Source organism: Telopea speciosissima, chromosome 10, assembly GCF_018873765.1.
Source record: "Telopea speciosissima isolate NSW1024214 ecotype Mountain lineage chromosome 10, Tspe_v1, whole genome shotgun sequence".
In the NCBI taxonomy this organism is placed as follows: Eukaryota; Viridiplantae; Streptophyta; class Magnoliopsida; order Proteales; family Proteaceae; genus Telopea; species Telopea speciosissima.
The window spans coordinates 55,823,668-55,850,264 of record NC_057925.1 but is presented as its reverse complement, the minus strand read 5'-3'; the positions used below and the strand labels follow the sequence as shown (position 1 = coordinate 55,850,264).

The following is a 26,597-nucleotide window of genomic DNA, read 5'->3' as shown; positions in this document are numbered from 1 at the left end:
TCGACTTCATCCTTGGAGGCACAAGGTTGTCATGCTCTAACTCTACCATGTCTTGGCTTTGCCACAACATTGGCTTTTATACCACTTGTTAGGAATTTGGTAGAACTCATCCTTAAAAGCTAACCATTAAAGAGAGAGTGCCCAAATACTATAAATCTCCACATCGGGTAGGTCACATTCGATGTGAGATTATTACTTTCGCCTTCCACATAGAACCCCAACACATATGACTCTTTGCAAGATCTAATTTTGTACTTTTTCATTGGCATACCTGGTGACAATATGACATAGGTCACTGAATGTGTTAGTATATGGTGCTAGCAAGTTTTCGAATTTTTATCCTCTCAAGGGGGGGTGCACCTTTAAAGAGTATCTGACGGTGGTCAAGAACATGTTCTTAGATTTTTATCCTTTCAAATGTAGTAGCCACCATTGGATGCATTTTAATAAATGTGCACCGGGCAGTGCACCGCACTTGCAAGGATGAAAATCCATTCATTTTCACATTGACTAAAGAATGGAGATATAGTCTAGAAATAAATTCATATATTATCACACATTGTGGAAACTACTAGACCAAAATTAAAAAAGCCATTAAACCTTATAGAGGCTTTCGTGCAATCAATGCCACTCTTACTTGTACGATTACTAAATAAACCCATTTACCCAAAAAGCCCAAAAAAAAAATAAAAAATCAGATTTAAACAATTTGATCAAAATTGAAGTCCTTGTAGGAGAAGGAGACTCTTCTTGGGGTTTCCTTTACTTTACACACAAGAAGTATACAAAAAGGGAAAAGAATTAAGAGGAAGTCCTACATGTGGGGCTATATACATCAAAAGTTAATCTAGCAAAGTAAATATGTACCTTCAAGTTCAAGCACAAGGACTGTTATATATACTTGATATATAGAGAGAGGAAGGGATAGTAAACATAAACAAACACAAAGGGCAAACAGAAGAGCTTTCTGAAGTGTAAAAATGACTGAAAGGGGTTGGCCACTACTAGAAGGTAAAGGTAAAGAGGTATAGTGACAAAGACATTACACCAAGAGTAAAATGTTTTAATCATGATTGGTCTGCAAAATACTGATCCAAACTTCACCCTTGTCTAAGCAAACCTACAGTTTCTTTCTCTTCTCTCTTAACTTCTCTCTATTTCCTTCCCCCCACTCTCTCACCTACCATGAACCATACCCACTTCACCAAATGGGTTGGCTGCAAGCCCTCTTCTCTCCATTGAAGAAGGTCTGGGTTCGTCTGCATTCAGCCCACAAAAAGAGTAAATTCTACTTCCTACCCATCTTCCCTTTTTTCCACATTTCAGTTTTACCTGGACACAGCTGTTATGTGCTACTCTGCTTTCTTTTTTCTCTGTTCTTTCCATGCTTTTCATTGTTTATTCTAATCCATGCTACATTCTCCTCCCTTCTATTACTATTTTTCTCAGTTCTCTCTCTCCTTCAACTCCATTATATTTATTGGGTAGGAGTCATTTTAAGCTCTTCTATCTTTATTTATCAGCTTTCCTTTAACTGGATTTTGTCTTGTGTTTTTTTTTTTTCAGGTAGAGGGATATACATTCTATATGAGGATGTCAAGTCCTGCCCTTGTGAAGATGTGCATGTCCTGTGGTCAATTTTGGTGGATCAAACACACCTGCCTTACCAGCAAAACAATGAAGGCTAGAAGGTCTGGAAAGAAACTAAAGGAAGGAGGAGGCATTGTGTATATATAATACTTACTTAAGATCTCATACATGCTCATCTCTATTGGCTTCTTTCCTCTTTCAACCCAGGCACCACTTTATGTTTTTTTTTTTTTTTCCCTTTTATTTCCAAGTTTTCCATGATCTGTAATTAGAATTTTAGCAGATGGGCATCTTATAATTAAAAGATTTTGTTTTGCTCTCAATCTTGAAGCGCTTTTTTTTTCAGAACACTAGTCATAATATGAATTGTTGTTAAATTAATAACATCTAATGTTAGTTTCTTCATTCTTTCACGTGCTCAACAAGTACCCTTTTTAAAGTCCTTTTTAGGTAATCTGAACCTTTGTTTTCTCTTTTTCATGAAGCCTTCTCTTCACAATGATTGGTGAACTTTGCTTCTGTCACCAATTTGTCATGTGGCTAAGGTGAGGAGTCTATGTGAGATGAGATATGTTTCACTATCAATAAAGAATAGAATTACAGCCGCTTGTCCTCACAACTCTCTCAGATCGATTACAAAATAAGAACATTTGTTACAAATTTATAGCAAAACCCTAGATAAGTAATTTACCGAAATACCCATATAGCCATATAGCCCTAAAAAAGGTTTTCTCAACAGCCCCTTATAGTACAAGCGACAGAATACGAGACATCCCCTTCTACAACTGACGGAATACAAGACATCATACCCCCAACAATAGGCACTGATGTTGTTGTATATTGAGTTTCTAGATTAATGGATTCAACTCGATTTAAGGACCTTCAGGGTGTTTCTGTCATTAGCTTCAAATCACACAGTGAAGTCATTATAAGAGGCTAATCTTCTTTTTTTTTAACATCTGTAGTACTGTTTGAAGTTCCAGTCTAGGGTCTTTGCCTGTTGCTCTTACTCGGGGGTTTTAGTTTGGTGTCCCCTTTTTCTTCCTAAATAAATAAAGGGAGAGGATTCCCTTCGATGCCTGTGTGCAGTTTCAGGCAGTAGAAGGAAGGGTATTATGGGAAACACTGACAGTAGAGGGGTATATGAGAATTTCAAAAGGGTTGCTACAGTAATGAGTGGGACCGTATAAAAATGTCATGGGTGCTGATATCGTGAAAAGGATTCTGTGCAGCCGTGGCAAGAGCTGGACGGTCCAGACCCGCCAAATGACAGCAAAAACAAATGTGGGATGGTCATTTCACAGATGGATCCCACGTCCAGCTCCTGCCTAGGGTGGACAGGAGCCAGGTCCAGGGTTCTTTTACCCATAAATAAATACGGATTGAAAAAAAAAAAAGGTGAAAGAGAGGGGGAAGTGCCTTAAAAGTCTGTCTGATTTTGACAGAAAATCTAGATTCCATTTTCATAAAATGAAATTAATTATTATAACTTTATAATGCCATCAAGTTTGAACTCTTTAAGTTCTAGTTAGTTCCCAAGAAGCTGAAATTTGATAGGTAGATTGCCGTGGCTTAATGACATTATTATTATAACTTTATGATACCTTAAAGTTTAAACTCTAAGTTGCAGTACATGTTCCTCCCTTGTTCATGCACGTATCAAAGGATTTGGAATTGGTGATGAATACGAAGTTCACCAATTCTTGTGATCATTAGTCTTTTTCTTTCTCTGTGGATCTTATTCGTGTTGTAGTTAGCTTATCTGTCTGTATCCATTATAAAATGGATAGGGCACCTAACCTGATTTTCAAGTCTTCCAAACAATTCTTATAGAAACAAGAAACTTGTGAGAGCAAAATCAATCAGTGTTGTCCCTTCAGTTCAATCCTAGGAATTGAGAGGAAACCCTATACAATACAACTGCATATCTGTGTGCCGTTTTCTAATTTTCCTAAGCAAGGGGAAAACCAGTTGTGTGTACCTCAAAACGAAAATGTTAATAAATTAAAGGGAAGTAATTTTCTGTTCGGGTGTGTGACCTTTGCTAGACACAGCACCGATTAGCGTTCCTTTTTCCTTAAATATTATGCTAAACTTCACAATACTAGGTTTTACACACCTTACCCATCTTACCCGCCGGGTAATGAGAAAACTTCACCCATTCCTTGGAGGGTGAGGGTAAGACAATTCCTTACCTACCTATAGGGTAAGCGTAAGACCCTTGATGGGGAGGGTATGGGTTCTTACCCCCAAGTAAAGGGCAAGATATATTATGTTTGCAATGAATCTCCAATGTCCAAGGCACCCAAGAAGGCTGAGAACCCCAACAATCCGGAAATTCCGAAGGCCATTGGATCAAAACCAAATATGAATTCAAAGGTACTTCCAAGGGGAATGGACCATAAAAGGCCAACGGTAGAGAAACCAAACACTGCCACAGCCCAAACCGTAGCATAATCAGTAGTGTCTAATGCACCATATGTACAGCGGATATTATTATCATTGGAATGACAAAGATCGAGGGGCCATTGCCGAGAGCAATTGTAAAAGGTTCAGGCTTACAGGACAAATGCCTGGGTTTGAGTTTCAAGGGTAATCACTATTCATACAAAAATGCCAAAGGTTAGGACCCACTCCAAACTCACCTCTCCTAGGACCCTGCATAGGTGGGACCAGCACTGGGTAATGGGGTCTTGGAACTCCCTTACTCCCTGGGTAAAGTCAGATGAACAAATCTCCAGAGGTATCTCAACCCGTTTCAGTAGAAGGGGCAAAGAACAAATCTGAAAAATGTCTAGCTAAAGCCAGAGGAATTCAGGAAATTATACCATACCCTTCTAGCAACATCACAATGAAGAAGCTTTTGATTGATCTTCTTACCAACCTCACAGATAAGGCAAAGATTAAGGATATTCAACCAACAGAGCAAAGCTCCTGTTGAGAGTTACATTCCACTTACTCGTGTAAATAAAGTACCAGACAGAACAAACAGATTAATATACCTTTTCAAAGATTAATTTCTTATCACCTGGGGATGGAACAGATTTTGAAAACTATTGATCACCAAGAAACCAATTATATCATAAAAATTTATTTACCTTCCAAAAATGGCCATTTTATTACAATCCAATACTGGAAGTGACTCAAATATTAAATTTTTTGTGTATCCATATATGCCCTCATCAACATGGGTAAATTTTGATCCTCTTGATAGAAGGCTGGGAGCAATGTAGTAGCATAGAAGAGATAACCAAAGAATGTCTTCAGCAATGTCTGAACATGCAAGAATCCACATGCCTGTAGCTCCAACACAATGCAAAACTTGAGTGTTTCAGTAAAACAACTTTGAGCTAATAAGGTCAACCGAGAACAATTAAAAATTAGGGGAAGAGAACGATACCAGGTCGCATCTGGCACTGCTCCTGCGCCTAGACACGGGATTGCGTGAAATGACCACCGCGTCCTTGGGGATTTTCGCCTTTCCATGGGGACGCGACAGTTATTTCACGCGACCCTGTATCTAGGTGCAGGAGCCGCACATCGCATGTGACCAGGTAGCGTTCTTTTCTCGTAAAAATTATTACAAATTAACACAGAGTCAGAAGTCTACAAGTGGTTTCAAGTAGCCACCACCATGCCAAGGAAGAAAAAGGTTTTTCTTTTCCATATTAACTAGGGAAGAGAAGGTTTTCGTTTGACCTCCAAAAGTGCATCACACATTTTTACTTTTAAAATAATTGGGATCCTTGGTTAACAAATTCTGAGCGTGGTTCATCAACTCTAGTTTCTCCAGTGAGGAAATCCCACACCTGATTCTATTATTCAAACCCATCTAACTCAAAAAAGTTTCCTCCAAAGAATTAACATAGAAACCAAAACATTGGCTGTCCTCAATGAGTCCGATGCCCTGCCTAATTGACCTAGCGAATAAGTAGCCAGATAAATGGAGTGTGATACATTTTTATATCCGCACTACCAATGACTTAAACAAACAACAAAAAAAACATTTTAGGAGTGTCTAGTGTCTAATTGATTGAGTCAGATGCCTTGCCTAATTGACCTATTGATTACAGACACATGGAGTGCGATACATTTTACATCCACGTCACCAATGACAGTAAACAAAAAAACAAAGAGCATTTTAGGAGTGTCTTGTGTCTAATTGACCTAGTCGATAAATAGCAATATACATGGAGTGTGATACATTTCTATATCCACATTTACAAATAGCAGAGAGAGAAAGAGAGAGAGAGAGACAGAATGTAAGGAGTTTCTCATTTCTGGGGCTACAAGAGCAAAAAAAAATTGTTTAGGCACCATAATTTACCATGTGTGTCATTTACAGCAAGCCAGAATCCAGAGCCAAATGGGCTGCAGCCTAAAGATTGTCTTATAACAAAAAATACCAAATTAGGTAACAGGATCAAATTTTCTGTCACCATCCAACCTGTGAATTTGATTCAGAGCCACATTGTACTATCCTAATGAATACAATAAATATAAACAACTCAACTCAACTAAGCCTTATCTCAGCTAAATGATGTTACTACATGGAATATTGTTCTCAAGATTCATTCTAAAGGGTTTGGCTAGGATTTACAAAGCCAGTTGCCAACTTAGTGCACCAAGTAATAGAATCCCGGTTTAATCTAGAAATAAGTTTCAGATTCTGCCTAACAGGTAGGATCGCAGGACCTAAAACAGGACAGGCTTGGTTGAAACCTAATGACTTTCGATCAAAGAATTATCTCTCTCTGATATTCTGGTTGAGTGTAGGAGACAAGTGATAGAAAGAATCCCCAAAATTTTGAATAAATCCAGAAGCTAGATCAAGAGATATGGTACTGTCTTTGAAAATAGAAGGTTTCCAAAACAGAATTAGAAACTGATCAGGAAATAGCAACTGAAACAATTAGAAGGTAAGCTCAACAAATCAGATTTAGAAACCATGACTTAGAAACTCTCAGGAATTAGTTTCCAATCAGGTTATATTGCTGGATCACAAGTGTTGAAATATAAGTCTGGGGGCAGTTAGGTCTATTTACCTTGGTTTGCTTTAGTCCTTTGTTATGTCGGTTTGATGTAGGGGCATTACTGTCCTAAAGTTTATTCTATTTTTATTATAAATACTAAAGGGACAGGCCTGCGGGAGAACATTCTGTTCTACCCGCAGGTCCTCTCCTCTCTTGGGATTTGCGTGGTTTCTCTCCATTCTTCTTTTCTTTTTCTTCTTCTTCTTCCTCTGGTCTGATTATTAATTCTTGATATTCTAACATGGGAGTTGGTGGATTTACCTCCTGGTAAAGACCTGGTCAAGTGTCGGTGGGTGTATAATTTTAAGTATCATTCTGATGGTTCTGTTGAGCGGCTTAAAGCCCGTCTGGTTGCTAAGGGATACACCCAGACCTATGGTGTTGATTATTTTGAGACCTTCTCTCCTGTGGCTAGGTTGAATTCAATTTGTCTCATTATTTCTATGGCTGTGAATTTTGATTGGCCCTTGCACTAGTTGGACATTAAAAATGCCTTTCTTTATGAAGAGTTACTCAAGGAGTTCTATATGGAGCAACCTCCTGGGTATGTTGCTCAGGGGGAGAATGTTGGACGTATGTGTAGGCTGCACAAGGCCATTTATGGGCTGAAACAGTCTCCTTGGGCATGGTTTGAGAAGTTTAGTTCCAATGTGACTGGTTATGGTTTTTCTCAGTGTTTCTCAGACCATTCTATGTTTGTTCATCGTCAAGGAGAGAAATTGGTAGTTCTTGTTGTCTATGTAGATGAAATCATTGTGTCAGGAAATGATGAGAGTGGGATCAAGGAGGTGAAAGATTACTTACAACATCATTTTCAAACTAAAAACTTGGGCCAGCTTCACTACTTTCTTGGGATTGAGGTCATTAGAAGCAAAAAGGGGATCAGCCTGTCTCAAAGAAAGTATGTGTTGGATCTCTTGACCGAAAATGGTATGCTTAATGCAAAACCAGTAGATATTCCTATGGATCCTAATAAAAAGTTTGGAATTGATGATGGTGAGTCTCTTAAGGATGTTCACTCCTACAGAAGCTTAGATGGAAAGCTATTATACTTGACCGTCACTAGGCTTGATATATCTTATGTTGTTGGGGTTCTCAGCCAGTTCATGCAATTCCCTTGTAAGTCTCATTGGGATGCCCACTATTCGGGTACTTCGGTATTTGAAGGGTGCTCCTGGGAAGGGGCTTATTTATCGTCCCAATAGACATATGGAGCTTGTTGCATACTCTAATGCAGATTGGGCAGGTTCGGCTAGTGATCGTCGGTCTACCACAAGGTATTATACGTTTGTTTGGGGAAATCTGGTTACGTGGCGAAGCAAGAAACAAGCCACTGTTTCCAAATCCAATGCTGAAGCCATAGTTATCAAGGCGATGCCATGGCGTCTAGGCTCCTTGGATGGCGCCTTGCCGCCATAGCGATGTCACCTTGATTTTTTGGTTCTTTACAACGCCATAGTCTCCTTCCCACCTTGATAACTATGGCTGAAGCAGAGTATAGAGCTATGGCTCATACTAATGTTGAGTTGATGTGAGCTAGGTCTCTTCTACTTGAGATGGGATTTTCAGTTCCAACTCCTATAAAGATGTTTTGTGAGAACCAGACAGCCATCTACATTGCTAATAATCCGGTCTTTCATGAGAGGACCAATCATATTGAGGTGGATTGTCACTTCGTTCGCAGTGCCGTCTTGGAGAAATTGATTGAGACACCATTTATCACTTCCTCTAATCAGCTTGTTGATGTGTTTACCAAATCTTTATTTGCTCCTAGTTTTCGATCTTGTTGTAACAAGCTGAGCATGGGTGATATATATGTTCCAGCTTGAGGGGGAGTGTTGAAATATAAGTCTAGGGGCAGTTAGATCTATTTACCTTGGTTTGCTTTAGTCCTTTATTATGCCGGTTAGATGTAGGGGCATTATTGTCCTAAAGTTTATATTATTTTTATTATAAATACTAAAGGGACAGGCCTACAGTAGAACAGAATTCTACCCGCAGGTCCTCTCCTCTCTTGGGATTTGCGTGGTTTCTCTCCATTCTTCTTTTCTTTTTCTTCTTCTTCTTCCTCTCTTCCTTTGGTCTTATTATTAATTCTTGATATTCTAACAAGAAGTTACATTGGCAGATGTTGGAATTTTTAAATGTTTTAGATGATGATTCAAATATTGTTTTCATTTTGTAAAAGGTTTGTTAGAGGGTTATGTTTTTTCCAAATAGGCACCTAAATGAATGTGTGACTATTGGAAAACATGTTTGAATGGTCAACAAACATATCTTTTGGAAAAGACATGGTGCTTGGGCATGTCTTTTGGAGACAACCCTCGATGGTATCTCTTCTTCTCCTATACATAGAGAGAGGAGGTTTAGCCCATTTCTCTAACATTTTTCAACTTCTGTTTTCTCTTGATCTTGGTCTTTCTCTATTCATAGTTTTGTTGATGTCCGATTGAGCACAACTATGAAGTGTCCCAACGTGGCCCAATAAGAGAGTGCAACAACTACTGGAGGGGTCTATAGGGCTGTTTTATCTAGGAGGTTGACTCATAAGAACCCAGTTTACACCATATGGGGTGTCTATGATCTTAAGGAGAATGACCAATGGCATGACTCAGCCCCATTGATTCCTTGAGGATCTTCTTGTGTTTTCAGGTTTTTGATGTTGTATATGGTGTTTATCGTTGACATGATCGACTAGATTTGTCTACGGTACAAGATAAATATTCATTCCCCTATTAACATTATTAAATATTTCCAAAAACAGACCACTGCATATTCCATGATGCTGTTACAGCCCTGTTTCTACCATTATTTGTATTTTCTACTATTTTCTAAATTCTGGTTTACTTGCAAATTCTGTTCAGTCTTGTTTCTAAAATAATCCTTTGTTAATATTTTAGTTTTCACTTATTACTCTTTGATTAATTGTGATTTTCTGTAGTAACTAAATCTGAGTTCTGTTTTCAGCAACTTGCAATTTTGGAAACTAATTCCTAAGAGTTTCTAAGTCCTGAACATGCTTAGTCCTGGTTTCTAAATCTAATTTTTGAGCTTACCTTCCAACCGTTTCATTTGCTATTTCCTGAATCCTGATCAGTCTCTAATTCTGTTTTGAATTTTCTATTTTCAAAGAAGGTGCCAGATCTACTGATATAGCCCACAAGGAGATCACAGCATCTCACAGAATAGTTGGCACAAAACCAGTATCCATTCAATCAACTAAATTATTGGGGTGGTTAGTGAGATGCTAACCTAGGTTTTTGGTGAGAGGCTTCATATCTTCTTTTCTTATTCTACTAATCTTAGTCTGGTACCTGTGATATCAAGTAAGTATCTGAGTTTAATCCAGCATTCCAGCTCATCTAATGCTATTCTGTGGGTGTTTTGGAGACAACTGCCGCTATTCTTTGAAGCTTGTCACGCTGGAGCTATCGTGGTTCACTTCTGTAACTATACATAAGGATTTCCCTGTTTCATGTTACAGTTCAGCAAACAGAGACCAACTATATCTCTCCATCCAGCCACCGGATCTCAGAGATATTTGGAAGCTTAGACCTGCTGGAAAATCACAGCCTTCGACCCAAATTTGACTTTGATCTGTACAGCAAATGGAAGATCTTGATAGTTACAATTTTGAAAATCCTAGTTTCTAATTCTGAACCACCAAGCTTCCTACATCTACTGGACTGGTATCTTTAGTATCCCCAAAGCCACCATCAAGGCTATGGAACGCATCGTCGGTGCTTTCCTCTGGAAAGGGATTGATACTTCTAAATTCCTTCACCCTGCCAGCTGGAAGTCTATCTGCCTCCCTAAATCTGAGGGAGGCCTCGGCATCCGCCGCATTCGGGACACTCTAGCATTCTCAAGCTTCCCATCTAGACTGTCTCTATCCCTGCTGATTCCTCTTGGATCTAGCGTAAGATACTCTCCCTTCGCCCCCTTGCCCTTCGGGGGATTTCCTCTACCATCGCTGATGGCACCACCACTTCTCTCTGGCTTGACCCTTGGCATCCTCTGGGGGTCCTCTTTAATTTCCTTAGCCCCAGAGCGATCTATTCCTCTGGCCTCCCTAAGGCAGCCCCTCTCTCATCCCTCATATCCTTTGGATCTAGGACCCCCCATCTCTCTATCAACCCTGCCATCCTCTCTCAAATCTGGGCAACCCTTCCTCCTCTTCAGTCCACTCTCTCCCCTTGTGCGGATAAGATTATTTGGCTTCCCTCCCCCAATGGTCTCTTCACCTCCTCTTCAGCCTGGAACTTCACCAAAGACCCTAGCCCCACTGTTTGGTTCAAAGGCCATATTCCTCGCCATAGCTTCACTGTTTGGAGAGCCTTCAGACTTTGCCTGCCCACCCAAGCCTTCCTCATCCACCACAATATCCCCCCCCCTCTTGTAACCTTTGCTGGAACGGACGTGAAGACATCCCCCACCTTTTCTTCGCTTGCCCTTTCACCTCCCCCATCTGGAAAAAAGCCCTATCTTCGATCTGGCCTCGTACCAGAAGGATCCTAGTCTTTGACCGTGAATGGCTTTGGCTGATCAGGACTGTTAAATTATGTAGTTATACCCGATAGGGGTATATTTGGTTTTTCCTCTTTTCCCCCTTCTAGTCGATCTATTTAGTATTCCTAATTAGAATCAGCTAAGGGGGTCTTTCCTAGTTCTAGCCTAAATCATTGTAAGTCCTAGTTCTAGTCTAAATCATTGTAATTCCTAGTTCTAGTCTGAATCATTGTAATTCTCTTTCCTATAAATAAAAGGGCTTGGTGAACTCTATGAATCACTCAAGCATTTAGTTCTATAGGGCTTCTAACATGATATCAGAGCAGAATCTGATCTAAGAAGAAGTTCTCAAGTTTTTTCTGGTTTTTTTTCTCCCCCCTCCCACAGTTTCTGGTTTCTCCCTTCTCCACCACTCTCGGCTCCTCTCTCTCATTCAGGGCAGCACCTATGAGGTGATCTAATGAAGATTTAGATGCTGCCCTCGCATTCACCTCATTGAAGATTGAAGATTACTGGTGTTGCCTACTGCCGACAGGTTCCCTCCATTGGAGATCGAGTTCTTCCCACAAAGCTGAAGATCGATTTCTATTTTTTCTAGAGATTGGTTCCTGCAATCCCTGGCACACACCTCTTCCTGTTTGAAGACTGTAGTATTGAATCAAGCCAAGACAAATTCAGCTCTGCGATTTCTCTCCAAACAGCTTTTTTTGCCCTAATTTTTTGCTAAAATTAGGGCTTCTTATTGGCTGGTCAGAATCAGCTCCTTTTTTGAGGACTTGTTCTCCACTACAAGAGGGAAACTCGACCTCAGTTTCAGCCTAGTCTGACGGCTGGAATTTCTGCAAAATCAAACCCCAGATCTTTGCTCGATTCTGGTAACTGCCCAGCTAAGGTTTTTTATTTTCCCATCAGAAGTTGCTATTTTTTACAGACTTGTGGTTCACTACCAGAGGGAGTTTCGATCTAAATTTTAGCTTTTTCTGACGGCTAAATTTTTGGGAATTTTAAAACCCGTTTGCTATACACTCTTGACATCATGTCTGATCTTACTTCAGCTGACTCAGATGGGTCCACTCGTTCGGAGTATCTTCCTTTTGCTTCCCCCACTAAATTAGATGGGACTAATTACCTGATGTGGTCTAAATCCATTTATCTCACCATTGTTGGCTGTGGTTATACAGGCCACCTTACAGGCAGCCTCGTGAAACCTGATGAAGAGGGGCCTGCATAGAATTGATGGTTATCTCATGACTTTATGGTAGTGTCATATCTTATCCATTCTATGCATTCTTCCATTGCACCTGGTTATCTTCTCCTTGACACTGCTGCTCAGATATGGAAAGCTGCCAAGGAAACCTATTCCCATGTAGGAAATGATGCACAGGTATATGACTTACGGAAGAAAATTCATGAGACTAAACAGAGTTTATGATTTTTTGGCTGGTCTCAATGTTGAATATGATCCAATAAGAATACAAATTCTCGGCAAGGATCCTTTTCCTACACTGGAACAATCATATGCACTGGTTAACATTGAAGACCGACCTCGTTCAGCTATGCTCCATTCTGCACCTACTGATCGATCAGCTTTACAAACTGAAGCTGGTTCGAACTCTACTACTTCTGACACATCCAAAGCCGAAAAAGCAGTTGTTAAATGCATGGTATAAAATCTCGCGATATATCGGCGATATATCGCCATATTTCGTAAATCTCGACATGTCCGAGATACGAAACACTTCCGAGACAAAAAAATACAATATCTCGTCGATATATCGTGATATATCGACGATACATCGTGGATCTCACGATATATCGCAAGATCTCACGATATATCTCGAGATATTGAAAAAGTGACAAATAGTGTCACACTAAGGCCCCTTTTATACCATATTTCGCAGCTCTTGGTCGATATTTCGACCGAGAGCTGCTGAAAATCAATTTTTCTCTCTTCTTCCTCATTTTTTGCTTTTCTTCCTCCCTTCCAAGCCTCATCCAAGCATTGTTGAAGCTCCTTGTCGCCGGGAAGACGTCGGAGGGTCATCTAAGCTCATCATCCAAGCCTATTTTCATTATTTAAGGTAAATTCTATTTCTCTAAAACTATTTTTTTTAAAAACTTTGTACAAATGTTGTTGGATGTTGATGATATTAATATATGTTAGACACGGAGGCCGATCTCTGACCTCACGGTGTCGAAATTTTTTCCCATATGTATTTTTTTTTTTTTTCTGGTTTTAAAAATTCATTTTCCTACAACTAAAATAGGAAATAATTAGGGGTAATATGACTTAGATGGTAATGAATTAAATATATGTTAGACACCAATGGCCGATCTATGGCTTCACAGTGTCGGATTTATTTTTCTGCTCTTAAATAATTCTTTTAATTTTCTAAAATTAAGAAAAATATATAAAAAATTAAAAAAACAGAAATAAATAAGGAAAAATATGAGTTTTAAGTTTAAAAAATAATGAAAAAATATGAAAGTTATTTCTATATGTTTTGAGATGCATTACATGTATATTATGTTTACTAATTTTTGGTTTTGTTGTGTTAGGTCAATACTTATATTAACATTATATATAAAAAATTGGTTTTAATTATGTGAAAAATATAAGGGTTAGGGGAAAAATATTAAATAACTATACAAGTGTATTAGTAATCTAAAAGTGTCAACTGAAGTGCATCTACATTAAGTTTTTTAATTATTTGTGTTACTTACATTGCAGTAAACAAGTATCATTATGGCGGATCATGATAGACAACGTGCGAAGGGCAAGCAAAAGGTGGGGGAAAGTAGTCAACAAAGGGGGCGGAGGGAACAAAGAGAACAGAGGGAACAAGAGAGACCAGCCAGCCAGCATAGGGGTGACATTGCATGGTTACATGGTACTCCCATTGATGGGGATAAGAGAAAATCTATATGTAACTATTGTCACATGCAATTTATGGGAGGTGGGTCCAGTAGACTTAAACAACATCTCAGGAGGATCTAAAGATGTTGTAGGTTGTCATATGGTCCCCTCTTGAAGTAGCCGGGAGATTGGTGATAGTTTGAGGGGAAGAAAGAAGAGGAAGGCTGACAAGCAAAGGATAAGAGAACAACTTGAGGATACAGTGAGGAGTTCGATGGGAGGAGGAAGACGATACAATGATGATGATGATGATGATGATGATGACATTGCAGTACCTGATGACATACAAACAGCAGAGGAGGCTAGGGATTTTAGGCGGACTGTTTCAAGGAGTAGAATAAGTTTTCAAGATGATCAGCAGAGACAAAGAGTAGGGGGTAATGGATGAGCTGGCAGTTCTGGAGGTCCTAGAACTTTGAATCCTTTTAAAAGATCACAAAGTGTGAGGGCAGCCCCAACACCTCTACCAGTACCAGTACCACCATCAACATCTGATCCTAAATTGCATAAGAAGATAGGAAGCAGTCAACCCAGAATCAAAGGAGCATGGAAGGGGATGAAGGGATTGGTTAAAGAATCAATAGCTAAGTGCATGCTTATACCATACCATCCCAAAGAACATCGCACAAGGCCCCCATTATGATACCATGATAGATACCATTGCAGGGCGGCCCAGGATTCAAGGGCCCCACCCCATATGAGGTAATGAATGTTTATCTACCTCAACAAAAGAGTGAGATTGATGAGTACATTAGTGAGATGAGGAATATGTGGGAGATATATGGGGTGACTATAATGGCGTATGGATGGACGGGCCTCAAGAAAGTCCATCATCAATTTCATGGTTTATTGTGATGGGAGGACAATGTTCCTCAAATCTGTGGATGCATCCAAAGAGATAAAGGATGCAAAATATATTTACAGATTGTTAAAGGAAGTAGTGGAAAAAGATGTAGGTATTGAGAATGTTGTCCAGATTGTAACGGACAATGGAAGTAACTTCAAGCTGGCCGGTGAGAAGATGATGAACAATAGTAAGTACCGGCTCTTTTGGACTCCTTGTGCAGCCCATTGCATTGACTTAATGCTAAAAGATATGGGAAAGTTAAAGTTGGTGAAGACTGTGGTTGAAAGTGCAAGACAAGTCACCAACTTTGTATACAACCACTCCTATGCACTCAATCTATTGAGGGAAAAATGTGGGGGTGACTTGGTTAGGCCTGGCATTACAAGATTTGCCACCAACTACATTGCTCTCAAAAGCATTGAGACAAAGAAGGCCGGGCTGAGAAGCATGTTTGCTTCTGAGGAGTGGTTTGAATGGAAGGGTTCCAAGACTGCAAATGGGAGGGAAGCACAAACAACGATGTCATCTGAGGACTTCTGGACCAAACTAAGCAAAGTGGTGAAAGTTTTAGAGCCAGTAGTTAAAGTTCTACATGTCGCTGACTCCGCTCTGAAGGGCCCAACCATGCCAGTCCTATCTGCTGCAATAGACTTGATGAAAGATAGTGTCTATAGTGTGGCTCCTCGCAGTAGCAAACACTTCTTAGATATCATAAATGCTCGCTGGGAGAATCAACTTATGCATCCACTGCATAAGGCTGGTGAGTAAATTTGTTTTATGTTTACTAATTCATAGTATTATTATTTACTAATTACCTATGCATTTGACAATACCTTTATTCTATATGTCATATTTCAGCATACTACTTGAACCCTAAGTATCAATATAACAATAGGCTTGGGTTGGAAACTCAACTTATTGATGCTGTGAAACAAGTAGTGAAGAAGTTGGAGCCAGATGGTGCACTACAAGCAATTTGCAACAATGAAGTGAGTTCATTTGGAAACTCAACTTATTGATGCTTTCAAATAAGTAGTGAAGAAGTACTCACTAATTTTCCACATGGGTGTAGATCAAGGTATTTAGGGATGCATTGGGAAGTTTTGGAACCGAGGTGCGATACAAGGCGAGCACGTGGTGATCTTTGGTAATTCTTTTAAGTTTTAAATTACATATGTATTGAAATTTGAAAGTTGAAAGTTGAAACAACATTTGACACATGTCTTTTTTGTTGTAAACTTGTAATGCAGCTGAATGGTGGGTGTTGTATGGGGAATCAGCTGAAAACTTAAGAAGAATAGCAATTAAAATCCTTACCCAAACATGTTCTGCATCTGGTTGTGAGAGGAACTGGAGTACCTTTGCACTCATCCACTCCAAGAGGCGCAACAGATTAGGGTCTCAACGTTTATCCGACATGGTGTATGTGCACTATAACTTGAGGCTGAAATCGCAACACATACGCATGGGACATGAGGGACGAGAGGGGCACCATTGATCTAGCCGACATCTTTCAAGTTGACTCGAGGCGATGAGGACCCTATTGTGGATTGGGTGAGGATAGAGGTGAGCCGAGTGTTGGATGAGGAGGAGGTAGGCCCGACCCCATGATAACTTCCGAGATTGGTGCGATGTGGATGAGTATATGGTGACGAGGGTCGGATACATGCGAGGAAGCCTCACCCATACCATTCCAGCCCACCGCGGTGCAATGTTCTTGATGATGAAGACTGGTCTAAGTCCTCGAATGATGATGATGGTGATGATGGTGATCTTGGTGGTGGTGATGGTGATGATGGTGATGTTGGTGGTGGTGATGGTGATCTTGGTGGTGGTAATCTTGGTGGTGGTGATGTTGGTGGTGGTGATCTTTGGTGAAGAATTTGACGGCATGCGATAGCGTTATGTGGTAGGCCAGGAGGCCCAGGATACGACACCTGTAGAGCCACTCCGATTCACTGGAGAGACACAGTTTGATCATGCCACACAAGATACGGACCACGGAGCACGTGCCCCCGCACCCCCACCCTCGAGAGGCCCCCTACATACATACAACAGAAGCGTAGGGGTCGACAAACACAGTTGCAACCTGATCACATGGACATTGATAACCTATCTAACTCTGTTGGTGGTTTGAGTATGGGTGATAGGGAGGGAGGACTGACTGGACATTAGCGTGCCCCATCTTTTGATGCACATGCCACTCCATTGGCATAGGATTATGGTGCATCACAACCTTACGGTGGATATGGATATGGATCATCATCATATGGGCAGTTTAGTGGGGTAGGGGACTATGACTACCAGTCCCAGTCCCAGGGACATACTGGATCATCTTTTGTAGATAACATCTTTGCATACCCTAGCGGACCTAGCTACCAACCTCACCAGCCATACATGCAGCCAATGCCATCACCTCTTGCGCCGGCGCTAACATCATATCACAGTGGATCATCTTCTTCACGGACTGGATCGATTGGTAACCCTAGTTTATATCCTAGGATAGGTTACCTACAGTATGTTGATGATTCCATTTACGTGACACTTGTGGATGACTACACTCGTTTCTTCTCCGATTCTATACCGTGATCCACATATGTCCTTCAAACAGAGAGCAATGGACGTCGACTCCAGCGAGGCATGAGTGGGATTAATCCAGGAAGGCACAGCAACTACTATTAGCAGTTTAGCACTTGTAATTTGTAACTTAAGTTGTGATTTCATTAATCTATGTGTATTTAACTATTTATACATTAGGGTCGGCGACCGTATGTCAATCAAGGGTGCAAGCCCAAAACACCAACATGAATTCACATTTTTACAATTTTATGGTTTAAATATGTTTATTAAGCTTAAATAAGGTTGTCCATGAAGTTTCAGGCCTAGATATGGCCAAGTACCCCCCGAGATGGACCCCCAAAATATTGCAGAAAAAATGCAATATTTCGGTCATATTTCGCGATATCTCGGATATTTCGGATATCTCGGTAAGCCCGAGATACCGATATATCGCGAGATATAGTACTATGGTTAAATGTGAACATTGTGGCAAGTTGTGGCATACTAAAGCCACCTGTTGGAAGATACATGGGAGCCGGCTGATTTTGAAGAAAAAAGGAAAAAGAGTAGTGGCAACAAGGGTCGTGGTCAACCTACTGCCAAGGCAAATCAGACCGAAACTACTACCACACCTACTACAGACATTGGCCTTTCCAAGGAGGAACTCCAAGCTTTCCGTCGACTGATAAAGGCCTGTTCTGCCTCTGCTGCCCAGACTTCTATAGCTCCTGCCCCTTCTGGTTCACTCTCTAACTTTGCTTCAGGTGCTTCTGTTGGTAGTCAGTGTGCATCGGCAGTCTCCAGCCCATGGATCATTGACTCCGGTGCAACTGATCACATGACAAGTTCTCCTACTTTTTTCCATCAGTACATTCCTTCTTCTGGAAAGGATACAGTCCGTGTTGCAATTGGATCTCTTTCTTCCATCTCTGGGAAGGGATCTATTTGTTGTTCTCCTAGTCTTACCTTAAAAAATGTTTTACATGTTCCTTCCTTTTCTACTAATTTATTATCCATTAGTAGTCTTACAAAGGATCTCAATTGTAAAGTAACCTTTTTTCCCTCTCATTGTGTCTTACAGGATCTGGTGACAAGGAAGACTATTGGGATTGGTAAAGTGCATGATGGTTTTTACTTGCTGGATGGTGATTCGCAGCCCTCTGATATTGTTCTATCTCACACCCATCAATTAAATTCTGCCTCTTCTGACCTATATCAATGGCACCGTAGATTAGGGTACCCTTCCATTAGGACTTTATCTCATTTGTTTCCCAATTTAGTTAAAAATTGTAATTCGGATGAGTTTTTTTGTGAAGCCTGTATTCTGGCTAAACAAACTCGATCCGTTTATCCTTCACTAAATAAAAGAAGTGATTCTCTTTTTCATATTGTTCACTCTGATGTATGGGGTCCTACTCAAAACACTTCTATTTCTGGCCACCGATGGTTTGTCACTTTTATTGACTGTCATAGTCGTACCACTATCTGATGAAACAAAAAAATGAAGTGTTACACTGTTTTCAGCTCTTCCATAACCTAGTCAAAACTCAGTTTAAAGCCACTCTCAAGATTCTCCGCAGTGATAATGGCAGAGAATATATGGACGGGCACTTTCAAAACTATTTGGCTGATCATGGTATTATTCACCAAACCAGTTGTGTTGATACACCACCCCAAAATGGTGTAGCTGAAAGAAAAAATCGCCATCTCCTCGAAATGGCCCGTGCCTTGATGTTTGACCTCCACGTCCCCTCTCAGTAATGGAGTGATGCCGTGCTTACTGCTGCCTATTTAATCAATCAGCTCCCTACTCCTATATCACATGTTGTCTATAATGATTCTCTTTCTCCTGCCTATCATACTTTTGTGTCTGCTCTTTCCTCTAATTCTATTCCTCAGAAGTGGTAGAAAGCATTTGCTGATACACAGTGGAAGGCTGCTATGGTGGAAGAGATGAATGCCCTAAAGAAAAATAATACATGGGACCTTGTTGTTCTTCCTCCAAGAAAGAAACCAGTTGGATGTAAGTGGGTATTCGTAGTCAAGCAGAAGATGGATGGCACCGTTGACCGATACAAAGCTAGACTGGTAGCCAAGGGTTTCTCACAGACATATGGGATTGATTATCAGGAGACCTTTGCTCCTGTTGCCAAATTGAGCACTGTTCGTATCCTCCTATCCTGTGCTGTAAATTTTGGGTGGGAATTGCAGCAACTTGATGTCAAAAATGCCTTCCTCCATGGAGATCTTGAGGAGGAAGTATACATGGAGATCCCTCCCGGTTTCTCTTCTGAAAAAACTCATGGGAAGGTCTGCAAACTAAAACGTGCACTCTATGGGCTAAAACAGTCCCCTCGAGCTTGGTTTGGCAGATTTCACAGGGCCATGATTTCAGTGGGATACAAACAGAGTAATGCTGATCATACTCTGTTCATTAAACGATCTGGAGACAAGGTTACTATTCTTATTGTTTATGTTGATGATATTGTGGTCATAGGGAGTAATAGTGCAGAGATATCTCGTCTAAAGAGCTTCCTCGGTCGAGAGTTTGAAATAAAGGATCTAGGGACATTAAAGTACTTTCTTGGGATTGAAGTTACTCATTCCTCCCAAGGCATCTTTCTATCTCAAAGGAAGTATGTCTTAGATCTTCTATCGGAGACTGGTTTATTAGGCTACCATCCCTGTGATACTCCAATGGACGTTGGGGTTCGGTTAAAGGAGAACGAGGGTGAACCAGTTGATAAAGGCCGTTATCAGAGATTAGTGGGCAAATTAATCTACTTATCACATACTAGACTAGACATTGCATTTGCCGTGAGTCTGGTTAGTCAATTTATGCATGATCCTTATTCCTCCCACATGGCTGTTGTACTTCGCATCCTCCATTACTTGAAGTCATCTCCAGGAAAAGGAGTTCTTTTGTCTCCTCATGATCATCTTCGTATTGAGGCATATACTGATGCAGATCGGGGTGGTTCTTCTGATCGGAAGTCTACTTCAGGGTATTGCTCTTTTGTAGGAGGAAACCCTGTCACTTGGCGTAGCAAGAAACAAAATGTTGTGGCAAGGTCCAGTGCTGAAGCAGAGTTCCGACCCATGGCACAAGAAATCTGTGAGCTATTATGGATACAAGGCTTACTCCGAGACCTTGGTGTTACTGTTCAACTCCCGATGATGTTGTATTGTGATAATAAAGCCGCCATCAGCATTGCTTATAATCCAGTACAGCATGACCGCACAAAGCACGTGGAGATCGATAGACACTTTATCAAAGAAAAATTGGAGAATGGGCAGATTTGTATGCCTTTTGTGAAAAATGGTGATCAATTGGCTGATGTTTTCACTAAAGGCTTGTGTGGGAAATTATTTCACCCTGTCTTGTGCAAGTTGGGCATGATCGATATCTATGCTCCAACTTGAGGAGGAGTGTCAAATTATGTAGTTATACCTGATAGGGGTATATTTGGATTTTCCCCTTTTCCCCCTTCTAGTCGATCTATTTAGTATTCCTAATTAGAATCAGCTAGGGGGTCTTTCCTAGTTCTAGTCTAAATCATTGTAAGTCCTAGTTCTAGTCTGAATCATTGTAATTCCTAGTTTTAGTCTAAATCATTATAATTCCTAGTTCTAGTCTGAATCATTGTAATTCTCTTTCCTATAAATACAAGGGCTTGGTGATCTCTATGAATCACTCAAGCATTCAGTTCTACAGGGCTTCTAACAAGGACTTTTCCTGGGAACTCCATTTGTGACACTATTGGGAAGCTTGTTTTTGGCGTTGCTATTCACCATATTTGGTTGGAAAGGAACCTCAGGAGATGGACTTCCAACTCTAGATCTTATAATGTGATTTGGAAAGCCATCTCCTTCGATGTGTCCTCCAAGCTCAACTGCATCCGTCAGAGGCACTTTTTGGACACCCCTAGGAATAGGCATATTATGGTTTCTTGGGGTTTTGATGTATACCTTTTGCGGTCTTCCACCTCTGTGTAGGTTCGGTCGGCCGCCCCCCCCTCTCTCTCCTCTCCCCCCCCCCCCCCTTCTTCTCCCTCCTTGTATATTGGCTCTCTTTTCCCTGCCCCCTCCTGGGGTTCGGTAATATACTTATTTACCAAAAAAAATTCTGAACCACCCTTGTATCAGCCTATCCAACCATGAATCATTGTTAAACTTTGAGGGATTGGACCTCTTCGGGTATCTAAACTCAAATGGAGTTTGGGCCTGATATGAACCCTAGATTTGGAGATATTAAATTTCTTTTCACTGCTGGTTTTAGCTCTATTGATTCTGCCTGTTGGGTGAGATTCTAAGATCTACTATGGTGTTAGATTGAATCCATCATTTTGGTATTAGAGTTATGGATGGGCATCAGAGCAACTACGTCGATGAGACGATATTGAGGGTTGCAGAATTCTATCTCCGATTGAAGGATGATAGAGTGAATCTGATTCAGCATCACTACATAACTCGTGGACGAGTTTTTTTCAGGACAGGGAGAGTTGGTGCAGTTCAGAAGAACAAGAAGGTCAGCAGCACACCGGGTCCGTTGGACTCGATAAAAAATGGATGAATATGTTTAATCTTGAGTGTCCCATGGGTTATATGGGCCATGGGCTTAGTATTTTTGGGTGTACTATTGTGACGGGCTTATTCTATAAGCCCAAATATGAGGGATTAGGTGTAAATTCCCATTTTGTTAAATTTTAGAAGAGTTTCCGTTTTGTAGAAAACTTATATTGTAAGGAATTCCTCCTTCCACACATGGGGGGTTTCCTATTTTGCTTATTTCCATGAAGTTATAAATAGAGAGGAGGGTGTCATACCCACCCCAATGATTTGAGAAATAATTTAACCTTGAGCTGTGAGTTCTGTGAGAGACAAAGCATGGTTCTGTGGGATTCAGAACTGCTCCACTGCGGGATGCAGTAGGGAAACCTCGGTGGGATGCCAAAGCTGGAGTTGTTGGGTTGGTCCGTTCTTGGTTCAGTCCAATGGCTTGGTTTGTTGCTGGCCTACTTGTTCTTCTGAACTGCATCACCAAGCCTCCTCCCTCAGGTTTGGACTTGAATAAAGTAAATACACAGCTACCATCATTTGGTCATGCAAATTTATGGTAAGCAACCTCTTAGATGGGTTCCCATCCTCTGCAGTTGACAAGTGCCCCACATGATGCAGGAGCATCTATATTGTAATTTTTTTTTATTTTTTAAGTCTAATGAATTCCTTCTTTGATTATTTTTATTAATCCAAGATTATTATTTATAACAATTCAAAATTTTACTATTTATAGTAAGTCTGGAAATTACTGTTGCAAGCCTCTCTTCTGGAGCTACCAGAGTTGTACACAGGTCTGGGGCACCCCAAACATGACAACGGTCAACGTTCATGCTTTGAAATTATCAGGATGAGAACGATCAAATCATTTTTAGGCATCAGATCTGAGTGCTATTCTATATAACATTCTGAAACCATATTTGAACACTTCTTGACCATTCAAATGAATGATAAAAAAACAACTTTTGATAATGCTGAATTTTGTCCCACCTAACCTCGAAGATGTGACCCACCTAATGGTGGTTCCTGATCTTCTTAACATAGAAAACATGGTATATTAAGAGCACCCTAGACCTGTAGAATGTCTGAGTAACCCAGGCCTAAGATTTTTCCCATATTAAATACTCCCTCCATCCTGTAATGTATGCCTCCTTTGAAAAGGAACAATGTTAAAAGGGGGATCAATTATTGCACAGAGAACAACCCCACTTTCCTATTTTTCCCTCCCTCAATCATTTACTTGGACTCTCTAAATAAATAGTGCTAATCAATGTAACAGGTAAAATGGTAAAGTTGAATCCAGGACAGTCAGAATGTGTCTTCGTAGAACGGAGGGAATATTATATATATATATAGGGAGAATGTTCTCTGTGCCACAGCGCAGGCTGCGCCCAGACACATGGGCCTGCCACTCAAGGGGGCAGGGGGGTTATTGCGCCCAACCCCATGTGCCTGGGCACAGCCTGCGCTGTGGCACAGAGAACAGCACCCCATATATATATATATATATATATAGATAGATAGATATAGATAGATAGATAGATAGATAGATAGATAGACAGATAGTTTCTTTCTGTTCTGAGTCATATAGGGAGTTAAAATTTAGTCAGGATTTTGGTTTTTATCCTATGGATGCCCCAGTAAGGAGGAGTGATATGATATTGATTGAAGGAGATAAAAGAGCTAGAGGCAGATCTAAAATGACCATAGGAGAAGTGGTGAGGAAGGACATGCATAGTCTAGGTCTTGTACTAATGATGACCTCGGACAGAGTCTATTGGAGGGCCAGGATCCATGTCGCAGACCCCATTTAGCTGAGACTCTCCCGACGTGCTGGGCTGTCCTCTTTCCTCTTACTAACTTTCATCTTTTATTTATTTCCCATCTTCCATTTGCCTTTTTTTTCTTTTTTCATTTCTCATCTCTTTCTCCATCCTTCTTTTCCCATCTTTTCTTTCCCTTTTTTGGTTAGAACTCTGTTTTCCCTACTTTGTGTTGTTTGGATCCATGCAGCTGACCCCATTAAGTTGGGATAAGGCTGAGTTTGTTGTTGTTGTTGCTGTAGTATTATCAACTTCTAGTTTTTTTTTTTTTTTTTTTTTTTTGGACAAGATATTGAAGTAAAGCAGCCTAGTTGCACCCATAAATATACATGTAACTCAAATTCATAATTCAATTTATGGTATGGTGTTTCCTAGTTGTAAAGAGAATGGTTCCCTCATTAAAAGTGGTGCTCTTAACAAAGAGGCCACTAGAAAACAATAAAGAAGAAAAAATACAGTTTACATTATACTGTAGGAAATAATTTGGAGGGTGGGAATATTCCTTTGACAATTATTAATTTATTACCCCAAAGTATCTCCATGCCTTCACATCATAGTTGTGACTGAAGAAAATTACATCATACTCTAACTTGTTTCCTTTACCCACCTGTCTCATTAAATCTAAATACATATAAGAACCCTAGATCACTCACCACATTCTAATGCTCTAAACAGCATGATGCAACAAAAAAGCATCAAAGAGATCAGAAAGAAAATGACATCATCAACAACAACAACAAAGCCTTATCCCAACTAAATGGGGTCAGCTACATGGATCCTTGCTCTCCAATCAGCTCTATTCGAAGTCATACATGATACGAGGCCTAAGCTATACATGTCTTTCCTTACCACTTCTCCTAGAGTTATTTAGGCCTGGCCCTGGCTCTTTTAGTGCCTTCCATCTGCATCTGTTGATGTATACATTGATGCTGCCCTTCCCTAACAGTTCGAGCTTTTAGGTGAAACAGTAGCAAACATGGTATTAGAGCAGGGAGTTCAAGTGTTCGACTCCTAGGAAGTGCATGGGAAGAGTTTTCCCGACATTTCTTTTCCCTCGGTGCCGCGCGAAGGAAATGCTGCGTGAGCTCCATGTGCAAGGACCATAGGATCTTGGCCTGCACGTGCGGGGGAGTGTTGATGTATACATTGATGCTACCCTTCCCTATCAGTTCAAGCTTTTAGGTGAAACGGCAGCGAACAACATCAAATCACTCCTCCATACTAGAGCATCCCAAGATCTCCGTTGAACATGGCCATGCCACCTCAAACAACTTTCTCATAGCTTATCATGTATCAGGACTACTCCCAACTCAGCTCTAATATGGTCATTCCTTACTTTATCCCTTCTAGTTTTGCCACACATCCATCTCAGCATCCTCATATCCGCTAAACTTAATTTATCTGTATGATGTTTCTTAACTGCCCAACATTCCGCTCCATACATCATAGTCGGTCGTATAACAGTCCTATAAAATTTTCTTTTAAGTTTTAAGGGAATAAACTGATCACATAGCACTCCGGATGCACCTCTCCACTTCATATATTCTATTTTAATTCTCTAAGCAATATCATTTTCTATATCACCTTCTTTATTTATGGTTGAGTCTAAATGCCTAAAAAAATCACTTTGTGGGATCTCCCTCTTGTTGATATTCACCACCTCATTATCTGTCCTAGTGTTACACAACATACACTGTCTTTTTTCTTTTAAGTGTTCACTGCCTTGACCCCCTATAGATGAGGTTCCTTGGTCCCCTTAACATAGTAGACCAAGGTTTTGACTTTTGAGGATGGGGTTGGCAGTCGCAAATCAAGCCAATACTGACTGGTACTGGACAATACTTGTCGAAATCAGACAGCGATCGGCAGGATTGGCTGATCCGAATCAGGATCAGTGGCTGCCAATCTGGTCTCGAATCTCGGCCCTTAAATCTTTACAATAGATCATATTAAAGTCTTCAGGGAGTGGTAGTACATGTGAATCAAGTTAACACAAGTAGAACAGACCTGAGGGATGTATTTGAGTTGTCAAAGCTTCATTAAATGGGAAACAGAAACATTAACATAATACAGATGCATAATGTTTGATTTCATAATAGAACTCACAACATTATAAGGCTGTTGAAGACGGGCATTCAACTGCACGTGTCAACCAATCTTTGAAATAGGCCTGACAATCCATCTCAGGATGAGAAAGAGCACCAACAGGAGTTACTGTTATCTGAAAAGGAATAATGAGAACCATGTCAATCATTGGTTGCCCCATCCTATTCAACTTCAAGTAATTTTTAGTGAAAATTTACACACATATCCTTCTCTAAGAGATCGGAAGTCCATATCCTCCTCTTCAATTTGTGAACTTAACACCTGGAGGAAAAATGTAGTAATCAAATAGTTAATACTGTCAAATTTAGGTAGAAACAAAGACAGAAAGATCAAGATACAGGAAAATATATGCAAAATTGATTATCTGATTAAAATTTCAGTATTGCATGGCAAAATTTTCCAACTTTTCCATAATTATTTGGCACGTGAGAACAATTCATCGTAGAACTTTTTGCTTGGGGAAGGGGCATTCAGGAGCTATCTGCTCAGAAGTTACATTTGCAACTTCACAACACTAGATTTGTGATTGACTATATTAAAATGGAAATTCAAATCTACTTTTAGGTTGTATGTGTTTATTCTTATTAAAATATTAAAAAAGGTTTAAAGACTACTATCAGTAAATGAAATGACCAAGATAGGTGATTAGTGCAGGA

The 26,597-nt window shown here is 40.3% G+C and overlaps 1 protein-coding gene and 1 long non-coding RNA gene across 4 annotated transcripts in view; one reads left to right on the top strand and one right to left on the bottom strand.

Moving 5' to 3' along the window:
• The first annotated feature begins 1,096 nt into the window (after positions 1–1,096).
• Positions 1,097–1,964, top strand: LOC122642922. Its single transcript, XR_006330129.1, has 2 exons — positions 1,097–1,281; positions 1,567–1,964. It is a non-coding gene; the product is annotated as an uncharacterized LOC122642922 (long non-coding RNA).
• Positions 1,965–4,608: 2,644 nt separating this feature from the next.
• LOC122642405 (5'-nucleotidase SurE-like) overlaps positions 4,609–26,597 on the bottom strand; it is a 45,267-nt gene continuing 23,278 nt past the window's right edge. The window contains exons 8-11 of one of the 3 annotated variants that reach the window (XM_043835855.1): positions 26,143–26,202; positions 25,942–26,056; positions 8,347–8,351; positions 4,611–4,893 (exon numbers count right to left, since the gene is read on the bottom strand). In XM_043835855.1, the coding sequence (XP_043691790.1) occupies positions 25,946–26,056; positions 26,143–26,202 (171 nt within the window). In that variant the 3' untranslated portion in view covers positions 4,611–4,893; positions 8,347–8,351; positions 25,942–25,945. Of the gene's footprint in view, positions 4,894–8,346; positions 8,352–25,941; positions 26,057–26,142; positions 26,203–26,597 lie in introns of all 3 variants that reach the window. The other 2 variants (XM_043835856.1, XM_043835857.1) reach the window with 2 other exon arrangements.